Here is an 11871-nt window from a genome sequence, read left to right as displayed (position 1 = left end):
AGCCTATTACAAGGCACGCCTCAAAATATGTTAATGAGACAGAAACAACAATACCATCACCATTCGAAATACAGACATTCTTTCCCCGCCCACAACATTTTCCCACAACGCACCATCATTTACTGTATATTGCAGTAAAAAGTGTCAGCGTATTTTAATCAACCAATCAAATGAATTTATTAAGCCCTTTTTTCATCAGCAGATGTCACAATGTGCTATACGGAAACCCAGCCTAAATCCGCAAACAGCAAGTAATGCAGATGTAGAAGCACGGTGGCTCGGAAAAACTCCCTAGAATGGTGTGAACCTAGGAAGAAACCTAGAGGGGAACCAGGCTCTGAGGGGTGGCCGGCCCTCTCTCTTCTGGCTGTGCTGGGTGGAGATTATAAGAGAACATGGCCATTAAGGTCAGATTGTTCTTTAAGATGTTAAAATACCCCAAATTAATTTATAAATGGCAGTTTTCCGTTACAGTGTCCAAGTAGGGCGTGCCATATGTTTGGAATCAGAAAATAGCTTGATTCACTGTTCCAAGGCACTCATGTGATTCACGTGTCGTCTCTAAAATAATACTAAAATAATAACATATCTGTCTCAATTTAATTCACACTGGATAGCCTCTAAGAATTGACCTGTCTGCCACAAGAGAGATTGCCGTAACACCATTCTTTCTACTCATTAGAAATTGGTCGTTGACTTTTCTCCATTTTGGTTCACATGATCATGGTCATTTTGCAGGAGTGTCACTCTTTGTGAAGCCTATACGGAAAAAAAATATACATTTTCTTGGGAAATTAAAATGAGATTTATAGCCTAAATGGAAATGATAAATGATTTAAAAAATAACTTAATATTATTATTTTTTTTACAAAAATAGGTGTTATTTGGTGTGCTATTTTTGTGTGATTTTGATATTGTTATGTACATGACATACAACATTATTATTCTATGTAATTTCAAAATACCTGCAATGGATAGGGTGCACAGCCCTAAATATATTAGTTAAACCAACTCCGGGGCATCTCACACTAATTGCTCACTTTGTATGCAAATATTGGACATGTTATTTCGGGGGAGGGGGGTTCTGTTGTCACTTGCCACCCAAGACGTGATTCAGCTGCAACAATCACCATTATCTGGTCACCACTTTTCACGATACGGGACGAATCTGTAATGATGACGAGTGTTTCCTTCGGCCATTGTTGAGGCAACGGGGATATTCTTCTGCGGGTTCACACCTACCATCATTGGATAAAGGCACTCGAATCATTCAGGTACTTGGCGTCCTCGAGGAGCATATATAAGCGGCGTGAAGTACTGTTTATACAAACACTGCCTCATGTCCACACACACAGGGTGTTCTAGGTCGTCTCTGACTCTGACAGCGCTCTTCGCCATTCCTTGAGTGGATACATATTTTTACTCCTATATCAACTGTATCCTCTCATTTGGATAGTTATTACGCACAAGGATTCTGTTTTTTTCCTGGACAGAATGGCTGTTGCTGCAAAGTTCAGTTTTTCCGTGAGGAGCATCCTGGATTTGCCTGAGCATGACGCCAAGACAGCGCAGCCTTCCCCCGGTAACTCCTGCTACAGCTCCCCTTACTCCTCCTGGATGGACAGCGACCGGAGCCCTTGTCTCTGTAAGTCCCCCTGGTTGAAACCTGAGCATAGAAACAGATAGGCCTAACCACTTCAAATCCATATAAGCACATTGGCCTAACTGGATTTTATGGGTCCTGCTTAAATTGACACAATTTAATATCATCCACAGCGATTTCCAACATGCCTGTTTTACGAGATCCAATAAGGTATCCATCCAATGAACTAAGCATTATGAAATAATTGGATATACATTTTATAGGGAGATGTGTAGCCTAATTCAAATTGGGGGTAAATAAATCTCTGTAGCTATGTATTTATGGTGATTATTGTATCTCGTGAGTTGTTTATATGGTTAATTGATCAGTGTAATAACACAATTTTGAATTCCTCAGCTTCAGATGAGGGTAGCCTGGAGATCTCCCCAAACAAGTCAGACGAGACTTCTCTGGACTCTGAGGCCGAGAAGAAGAAGAAGCGCCGCGTGCTCTTCTCAAAGGCCCAGACCTTCGAGCTTGAGAGGCGCTTCCGTCAGCAGCGCTATCTGTCAGCACCAGAGCGGGAGCAGCTCGCCCATCTCCTCAGCCTGACGCCGACGCAGATCAAGATCTGGTTCCAGAACCACAGGTACAAAATGAAGAGGTCGCGAGTAGAGGGAGCGCCACAAGACATAAACCAATCGCCAATGTTGCGAAGAGTAGTGGTACCCATCCTAGTTCGGGATGGCAAGCCTTATCAGACCTGTTTCATTAACACGGAGAAAGGAGGCTGTCTTAGAACGACCACGTCCCCGGGTACACCCTTCAGTTTGGGATACCAGTCTTTCCAGCTTCCGTCGCCGTTCGGTCTACCTTCCCCATACCAGCATTTTGCCAGCCCGGCAGCATCTAGACACACCTTTGCTTGGAGAGACTTTCTGAACGACTCAGTTCAATTCAGTTATTTTAAGTGACTGAAAACATCAACAAGAGGACATTGCATAGAGGAACACTTAAAACCAAATATGTTTTCTGAATTCCCTTATTTTTCGAGGTACTTAAGTGTTAAACTCTCACTAATAATGTTGTATGAGAAGTAGGCTATTTTGCACATATTTTATTTTTGGTATTTTATTAAATGTAGCCAATTGAGTGATATTTTCGAATGATTAAAGTCGTTATTAGTTTGTTGTAATCTGGTGGTAGGCCTATGGACATTATACTCCTAGATTAAGTTTTGTTTATCCAATTGGATCATTGTTGTGATTACTTTGCTTAGGCTTATTTTATCATTAATTTAACATTTCTGTCATTTCTGTCATTTTCTGTCATGAATTTCGAATCTACACCAAGATATCTGTCAAAAGTACGAGGGAATTAGGATATAATTGCTTTGGAAATTGTTTTTCACTTTTGTCTGGAAATGTTATAGAACATAATCGTTATATTGATTGGTTGGCCTTAAAATGTTTTGTGTTTTTATAGAATTACGAATAAATCTTGTACATGTTTGCACATATTGTCCATTTTTCAGAAGTCCTCGTGCATCTAGGCCTACATGTATTCCAACAAAGCTAGGCTATTGAGTATTGAGGGATACACCATTCTATCCAACAACTTCTGACACTATTTCGGACTATAGTTAAGAGTCTATGACATTGCATCCTACCAGTGCTTGTTATTTCTATTAGAGAGAAGAGAAAGGCTTAGCTTAGAGGAACCTATGGAAATAAGAAACGAACAGCAAGAAATGTTAGCTTTTATCATGTAAACAGTTCAGAACCCTAAAGCTGAGCAAACACCATCGCACTCTATAGAGTTGATTTCACTGAGCATAACAAAAACCGGGTAAACATTCGACCATACAGCTCATCTCCCTCTCGTTCAAAAGGGCTCTCTCTTCGTGTGCTTCAAACGTGCATGCAACGTAAAGCATTCATTTAACCCATACATAACTCTGCAAACTTCTTTCTAAATGATTTTTTACAAACCGTTATTGCAGTTTTATCTGTAATTAACGGGAAAATAATGGACGATGAAACCGAAGTAGTCTTAGTCCTGGGTTGCATAGCGATGGGCCTATTTAAATAAAAAAATAATATTGTCATTAATAGTAAAAACTATTTGTAGTGTATGCCATTTCAGTGTGTTGCGCTCTCCTTTCATCTTCGGTTATCAGCTTGTAGACAGAAAAATATCATATTTGTATCGTCCCTTTAAATGGTCGATTCATTTGGATTTATGCGGGTTTGATCAACACTTTTATTTCTCTATAAAAATATTATCTTAGGAGGGGAAATGCGTTTACTATTGGACCAGTACACTGAAAAATCGCATTTCAATGTTTTATAGTTTATTCTATAATCCATATTGTAAGCTGTCAAAGGTCCCTGCCTCTGTGTGGGGTAAAACACTTCACTTCATTCTCCTTCCTCCCTGTCTTATTCCATTGATGGAAGTGAAATATGTCGTAGGGGCTGACTGGAATAGAAGATGCGTTATTCTGTGGCAACACTGGTTCTTTTTCACGCTTTCACGACCCCTATGATGTTGTTTGCTCGTCCTCCGACCCAGTAGCGCATCGTCCCTGTCACCTGGTCTATTGTCCCCGGGGCTCGGGCCACCTTGTATCACATATGGAGGGGACTGACCGAACCCCTCCGCGCGCAGCATCTCCCCTTAAAACACTCTTTTTGTGTGGTTGTCTCCGTCTGAATGGACCATTGTCTGTCCTCCAAAAGGGACCTAGACAAAATCTTTAGTGTTTCAATTCTCGTGATGTTTAATCAGTGCCTGCTACAAATTTATGAGGTTTAACCCCACAATGGCGTTTTAGAACATGTTGGGTTTTAAGGCTGACAAAGACTGGCTTTTAGGATGAGGTTGCCATTGGTTTTTAGAGTTAGGTAGACCGACCTCTCTGAATAGGATGCTTGGTTCAATATTCTCCATGCATCCTTCCTTGTCTTCTTCCCCTCTTGACAAGACTTTCAATTTCTGAATGCAAGTTAGTTCCAAATATAAGAACATTGACATTGGCAAATAAATGTAGCAATCGTGATATGTAACCTAACCCTTGAGTTTCTACTTTTAATCGGGGGGTTATTTCATACATCAGGAAAGCATTGGACGTTCGTTTGAAATGATAGAACCCCATAATTGAATTGTTGGCAGAATTTCCTGATTCGTTCAATGTTACAAAAATGCATTTTTCGATCATCAGGGTTTTTCGACAATTTCAAATGTTTTCTATAAACGTTTTTCAGAATGGGTTACAAACACTTCAAGGTTTTCTTGGTTCATATTTAAACTAGACTGTTGTAATGTTTATCTATGGAGAAACAAATCTGCAACCTTGGGAGCAAAGTATTATAAGCCTAATTATCTGCCCGTTTGCTGCACACCAGCACCGACGCTTCTTATTCTGCAGATTCTCTGTTTTATTTGGGAACTCCAGTGTCTTTCATCAGATAGTGATGTAACACTGGCGGGCAACTCTCGCCCACAGAGACAATCAGAGTAAAACGTCAGGGATGCCCGCTAAAGTGGTAGGAAGGTAAATGCAGCTAACCGAGGTCTTGATGACGGGTTTTGTGTTTCGGGCGTTTTGGTGCTGGGTTTTGTGTTTCGGGCGTTTTGGTGCTGATGTAAAATATACCCTCCTTGTCTTCAAGTTCACCGCTGTTTAAAAACTATATAATTAGAAGAAGACATGAATCGATGTGCCTTGCTCTCCTGTTGCGTTGCAAATAAAAGCACATCAGTATAAATGTTGTTAGATAAAAAAATATCTATATTTTAAATATGTTGCTAGCATGGCTCCAATGGCTCTTCTCGTTTTTAGTTATTGATCTTTAGGAATTGTCTACTGCCAGTTATCATAGTGCCAATGTACGAACCTTAACAATGTCGTCAAATGCATCTGAAAATGTAAGATCTTTCGCTATAAGGAGTTAAAGTAAACAGGTCACTCGGGTGGAAGGTGTGGGGTCCGTTGGGTTTAATTTGGGCTTTATTTTCGTATTCATTTCTGTTTTTTGTTCTTCTAGCAATGGTGAAACCTATTAGCATACCATTTATTGTTGCTTGGTAGGTCTGTGCATTACAATAAATGTACCTTGTGTTATTGATTCATTTCTGTATTATTGAATGTCATGTGATATGGACCTGCGCCTACAAAGCATTTACCATTTGTCTAATTAAGCAATAAGGCCCGAGGAGGTGTGGTATATGGCCAATATACCACGGCTATGGGGCTGTTCTTGCGCACGACGCAACACGGAATGCCCGGACACAGCCCTTAACCGTGGTATATTGGCCATATGTCACAAACCCCCGAGGTGCCTTATTGCTATTATAAACTGGTTACCAACGTAATTAGAGCAGAAAAAATAAATGTTGTGTCACACCCGTGGTATACAGTCTGATATACCACTGCTGTCAGCCAATCAGCATTCAGGGCTCGACCCACCCAGTTTATAATGCTGTTTATTCTATAGACTATCTATTACAGTTTATGAGATAAAAATGTAATTATCAAAAATGTATATTACAAGAATGTACGATTTACATTCGAATAGGTGTTGGGATTGCCATATTATATGAGTCCTCATGGAATTCAACATGAGCTTCAGAAATTGCCAAAGGCTCTTGGTCTGTCTTATATCACATCAAGGACCCCATCTTCAGGTCAAGGGGTGAACTGACTCATAGAATTATGCCCACTGAAATGCATGCAATCATTCGAGTCATCCGTAATCACGTTTCCATCTACAGTTTTTATGCGAGTAAAGTCATGCCGAATAATTTTTAAAAATCATGACAACTGTGATGAAAACAAGAAGTTTCCGTACAATTTTATAAATGACGACATAATTTGTTTGTTTGACCTGGTGAGATCTTTGTGTCGGTAAATACGCGAGAATGCAAATATAAAAAACATCATACGGAAGTAAACCTGGAGTCACGCGATGATATGATGTGTGATCCTTCCCTATGAAATTTGAAACCATGCCATTTATTTGGCTACAGATTAAACCATTTGGTGGTTAAACTGCACATTGATCTTGATGCTCCTTTCCAATACACGTCAAGGGTCTGATTCTGGTGACATAATGATCGATGCTTGACTACCGTTTAACATATACAAATATTCTCGCTGTTTTACATAATAATCTCATTATGTAGACTAGCCTACATGCACAGCCTTCCCACGCACTGCAGCCTAGCTGCTTAATGTTGGCTAGGGCGCACATGCCAAGACCAGAGTAGGCACATTTGCTACAGTATTTAACTCAACAGTTTTTGTGTAGAGTTCAAATTGCTATGGAAACATATTGAACTGTAGATTTTACTTGGTACATGAACACTTGTGAGAAAAAGTACATGTTGTGTGCGTCATCATGCACTGATTTTTATCCGCAACTAGTTAGTTTGAGGGAAAGACCGCACTGGTGGGAAAATGCGCATATTGTCTTTATTCGGAGTTTAGAATATTCGAATGAAAATTTGTTGCCAATTGGATGGAAACCTAGATAGCGCCACAAGTCACTTATCGTTCGGAAGGTATAGGCCTTACAGCTGGAGAGGCTTGTTGATGTGGGTCATTCATACCCCCGCTAGATGGCAGGATAACACATGCTATTGATTTCTCAAGCCACTTGACGTTCTCCCTAAACACATGTAGGCCTATGTAGCGTCACAATTTTATTTAAAGGCCCATTGCAACTCACAAACGTGATTGTTCTGTGTTTTATATATATTTCCACACCATGAGGTTGGAATAATACTGTGAAATTGTGACGATGATGATGCCATTTTGGTGTAAGAGCTGTTGTTTTTTTTCTCACATCCTGTGTCTGAAATGTCTGCCTGTTTTGGTGGGAAAGTGTTCTAGCCTGCCTGGTGACATCACCAGGTAAATTAGTTAATAAACCAATAAGAAAGAGAGTTCCAAATCTCTGCCAACAACGGCTAGTTTTCAGTTTTCCCCTCCCCACTCAGACCACTCACAGACAGTCTTAGCAATATTCTTGCTTGAGAAATTACTCTTTGCTAAGAAGCTTTTTTTTTTGCTTCTGTTTGACCAGTTTAATTGAAAACAATTACAGTAAAGTACTTCATTGACCCTTTTCTGAGCCCCACTCCAGAATAGCTACACTAGCTACAGTACAACCTTAATTTTACCAGGTTCCCTGTGAAGTAAGTACAGTCCACCACAACATAACCAAGAGTCTCCTGATTAGGAAAGGATAGTCTGTGTTAATTTCATTGTGTATTAAAAACCCAGTTTGAGATCATTGTGAGGGGATTAGACGGGGGGAATTGTGCTTCCCGGGAAACTGTTGTCCAAGGTTACAACACTAACCAAGGGGGTCAGAGCTTAGTGAAGGGTAAATTGTTATCCATAAATTCTATTATATTGAGATAAAAACTGATTTTAAAAAAATAGGGCATAAAGATAGACTCTAGGGCCAAAATCTTGTTTTAGCATCGGCAGTGCCATTAAGGACTTTCACCATTTTGAAGTAGTCATCTGGTTGGGACTTCCTGTGGCAGGGCTGCCCAACCCTCTTCCTGGAGAGCTACTATCCTGTAGGTTTTCAGTCCAACCCTAATTTGGCGGTTCTGATTCAGCTAATTCAAGTCTTGTTGAGCAGCTAATTACTAGGATTAGGTGTGTTAAATTAGGGTTGGACTGAAAACCCACAGGACATTAGATCTGCAGGAAGAGGGTTGGGCAGCCATGTTCTATGATTTAAGGAAGGATCACATAATTCCATCCAGGTCACCGGGAGGAATCAGATAATTAATTATATTCCTGAGAAAAAATGTTATAACTGCAAACAACACACTCTAGGTGGCAGGGGAGCAACTTTGGTTTTAGAAGTAAGTGGGGTGAACATAACCAGGTAGGGGTCTTGGAATCTTCCCTCCAAATTGTTTTGGGCATCTAAAGATAATTTTCTGCCTTTCTATTAGGGCTGAACTACTCAAAAATATACATCTTTGTCCACAAAGAATAGTTGAAATTTGTGGTCTAAATTTTGAAACGTGTATTTTTCCATATATAATATAATATAATATAATATATATATATATATAACACTACCGTTCAAAAGTTTGGGGTTACTCAGAAATGTCCTTGTTTTTTAAACAAAAGCACATTTTTGTCCAATAAATAACATCAAATAGATCAGAAATACTGTGTAGACATTGTTAATGTGATTTTTTTTATGGAATATCTACATAGCCGTACAGAGGCCCATTATCAGCAACTCCAGTGTTCCAATGGCACGTTGTGTTAGAAAATCCACGTTTATCATTTTAAAAGGCTTATTGATCATTAGAAAACCATTTTGCAATTATGTTAGCACAGCTGAACACTGTTGTCCTGATTAAAGAAGCAATAAAACTGGCCTTTAGACTAGTTGAGTATCTGGAGCATCAAATCCAATTTTTGTGAGTCACATGCGCCGAATACAACAGTCAAATAAAACTTTCAGTGAAATGCTTACTTACGAGCCCCTAACCAACAATGCAGTTTTAAAAAATGGATAAGAATAAGAAATAAAAGTAACAAGTAATTAAAGAGCAGCAGTAAAATAACAATAGCGATACTATATACAGGGTGGTACCGGTACAGAGTCAATGTGCGGGGGCACCGGTTAGTTGAGGTAATATGTACATGAAGGTAGAGTTAACAACAGCAGAGAGTAGCAGCAGTGTGAGGGGTGGGGGCAATGCAATTTGTCTGGGTAGCCATGTGATTAGGTGTTCAGGAGTCTTATGGCTTGGGGGTAGAAGCTGCTTAGAAGCCTCTTGGACCTAGACTTGGTGCTCCTGTACCGCTTGCTGTGCGGTAGCAGAGAGAATAGTCTATGACTAGGGTGCTTGGAGTCTTTCACAATTTTAGGGCCTTCCTCTGATACCGCCTGGTATAGAGTTCCTGGATGGCAGGAAGCTTTGCCTCAGTGATGTACTGGGCCATCACACTACCCTCTGTAGGGCCTTGAGGTTGAGCAGTTGCCATACCAGGCAGTGATGCAACCTGTCAGGATTCTCTCGCTGGTGCAGCTGTAGAACCTTTTTAGGATCTGAGGACCCATGCTAAATCTTTTCAGTCTCCTGAATGGGAATAGGTTTTGTCGTGCCCTCTTTACGGCTGTCTTGGTGTGCTTGGACCATGTTAGTTTGTTGGTGATGTGGACACCAAGGAACTTGAAGCTCTCAACCTGCTCCACTGCAGCCCCGTCAATGAGAATGGGGGCGTGCTCGGTCCTCTTTTTCCTGTAGTCCACAATCATCTCCTTTGTCTTGATCACATTGAGGGAGAGGTTATTGTCCTGGAACCAAATGGCCAGGTCTCTGACATCCTCCCTATAGTCTGTCTCGTCATTGTTGGTGATCAGGCCTACCACTGTTGTGTCATCGGCAAACTTAATTATGGTGTTTGAGTCATGCCTGGCCGTGTAGTTATGAGTGAACAAGGAGTACAGGAGGGGACTAAGCACGCACCTCTAAGGGGCCCCTGTGTTGAGGATCAGCGTGGTGGATGTGTTGTTACCTACCCTTACCACCTGGGGATGGCTCGTCAGGAAGTCCAGGATCCAGTTGCAGAGGGAGGTGTTTAGTCCCAGTGATGAACTTTGAGGGAACTATGGTGTTGAACGCTAAGCTGTAGTCAATGAATAGCATTCTCTCATAGGTGTTCCTTTTGTCCAGGTGGGAAAGGGCAGTGTGGACTGCAATAGAGATTGCATCATCTGTGGATCTGTTGGGGCGGTATGCAAATTGGAGTGGGTCTAGTGTTTCTGGGATAATGGCGTTGATGTGAGGCATGACCAGCCTTCAAAGCACTTCATGGCTACGGTCGGTAGTCATTTAGACAGGTTACCTTAGTGTTCTTTGGCACAGGCACTATGGTGGTCTGATTAAAACATGTTGGTATTACAGACTCGGACAGGGAGAGGTTGAAAATGTCAGTGAAGACACTTGCCAGTTGGTCAGTGCAAGCTCGCAGTACACGTCCTGGTAATCCGTCTGTTGACCTGTTTAAAGGTCTTACTCACATCGGCTGCGGAGAGAGTGATCACACAGTCTTCCGGAACAGCTGGTGATCTCATGCATGTTTCAGTGTTACTTGCCTCGAAGCGAGCATAGAAGGTGTTTAGCTCGTCTTGTAGGCTTGTGTCACTGGGCAGCTCTCGGCTGTGCTTCCCTTTGTAGTCTGTAATGGCTTGCAAACTCTGCCACATCCGACGAGTGTCAGAGCCGGTGTAGTATGATTTGATCTTAGTCCTACATTGATGCTTTGTCTGTTTCACGGTTCGTCGGAGGGCATAGCAGGATTTCTTATAAGCTTCCGGGTTAGAGTCCTATTCCTTGAAAGCGGCAGCTCTAGCCTTTAGCTCAGTGCGGATGTTGCCTGAAATCCATGGCTTCTGGTTTGGGTATGTACATACGGTCACAGTGAGGCTGACGTCATCGATACACTTATTGATGAAGCCGATGATTGATGTGGTGTACTCCTCAATGCCATCGAAGGAATCCCGGAACATATTCCAGTCTGTGTTAGAAAAACAGTCCTGTAGCTTAGCATCTGCTTCATCTGACCACTTTTTTGTTGATCTAGTCACTGGTGCTTCCTGCTTTAATTTTTGCTGGTAGGCAGGAATCAGGAAGATAGAGTTATGGTCAGATTTGCCAAATGGATGGCGAGAGAGAGCTTTGTACGCATCTCTGTGTGTGGAGTAAATGTGATCCAGAGTTTTTTTCTTCTGCTTGCACATTTAACATGCTGATAGAAATTTGGTAAAACGGATTTAAGTTTCCCTGCGTTAAAGTCCCCGGCTACTAGGAGTGCCGCCTCTGGGTGAGCGTTTTCTTGTTTGCTGATGGCGGAATACAGCTCATTCAATGCTGTCTTAGTACCAGCCTCTGACTGTGGTGGTATATAAACAGCTACGGAAAATACAGATGAAAACTCTCTAGGTAGATAGTGTGGGCTACAGCTTATCTTGAGATACTGTAGCTCAGGCGAGCAATAGCTCGAGACTTCCTTAAATATCGTGCACCAGCTGTTATTTACAAAAATGCATAATCCCCCGCCCCTTGTCTTACCAGACCCTGCTGTTCTATCCTGCCTGTGCAACGTATAACCAGCCAGCTGTATGTTGATAGTGTCGTCGTTCAGCCACGACTCTGTGAAGCATAAGATATTACAGTTTTTAATGTCCCGTTGGTAGTTTAATCTTCCGCGAAGGCCATCTATTTTATTGTCCAAAGAT

General features: G+C 41.4%; 1 protein-coding gene across 1 annotated transcript; it reads left to right on the top strand.

Moving 5' to 3' along the window:
* The first annotated feature begins 318 nt into the window (after positions 1-318).
* On the top strand, positions 319-3103 carry nkx2.9 (NK2 transcription factor related, locus 9 (Drosophila)). The gene is made up of 2 exons (XM_024436966.2): positions 319-1645; positions 2000-3103. The coding sequence occupies exons 1-2, from the start codon at positions 1495-1497 to the stop codon at positions 2554-2556; spliced, it is 708 nt and encodes a 235-aa protein (XP_024292734.1). The 5' UTR covers positions 319-1494; the 3' UTR covers positions 2557-3103.
* The last annotated feature ends 8768 nt before the right edge of the window (positions 3104-11871 follow it).

This window comes from Oncorhynchus tshawytscha, linkage group LG11 (assembly GCF_018296145.1).
Source record: "Oncorhynchus tshawytscha isolate Ot180627B linkage group LG11, Otsh_v2.0, whole genome shotgun sequence".
NCBI classification, from domain to species: domain Eukaryota; kingdom Metazoa; phylum Chordata; class Actinopteri; order Salmoniformes; family Salmonidae; genus Oncorhynchus; species Oncorhynchus tshawytscha.
Note: the sequence above shows the minus strand (reverse complement) of the source record. Positions and strands in the feature narration are given on the sequence as shown.

What these genes read in the sequence shown, in the direction of transcription:
- nkx2.9 (XM_024436966.2), top strand. Translation starts at nt 1,495, where the DNA reads ATGGCTGTTGCTGCAAAGTTCAGTTTTTCCGTGAGGAGCATCCTGGAT. An exon ending in CGACCGGAGCCCTTGTCTCT is followed by an intron (nt 1,646 to 1,999) that starts GTAAGTCCCCCT and finishes TGAATTCCTCAG; the next exon opens with CTTCAGATGAGGGTAGCCTG.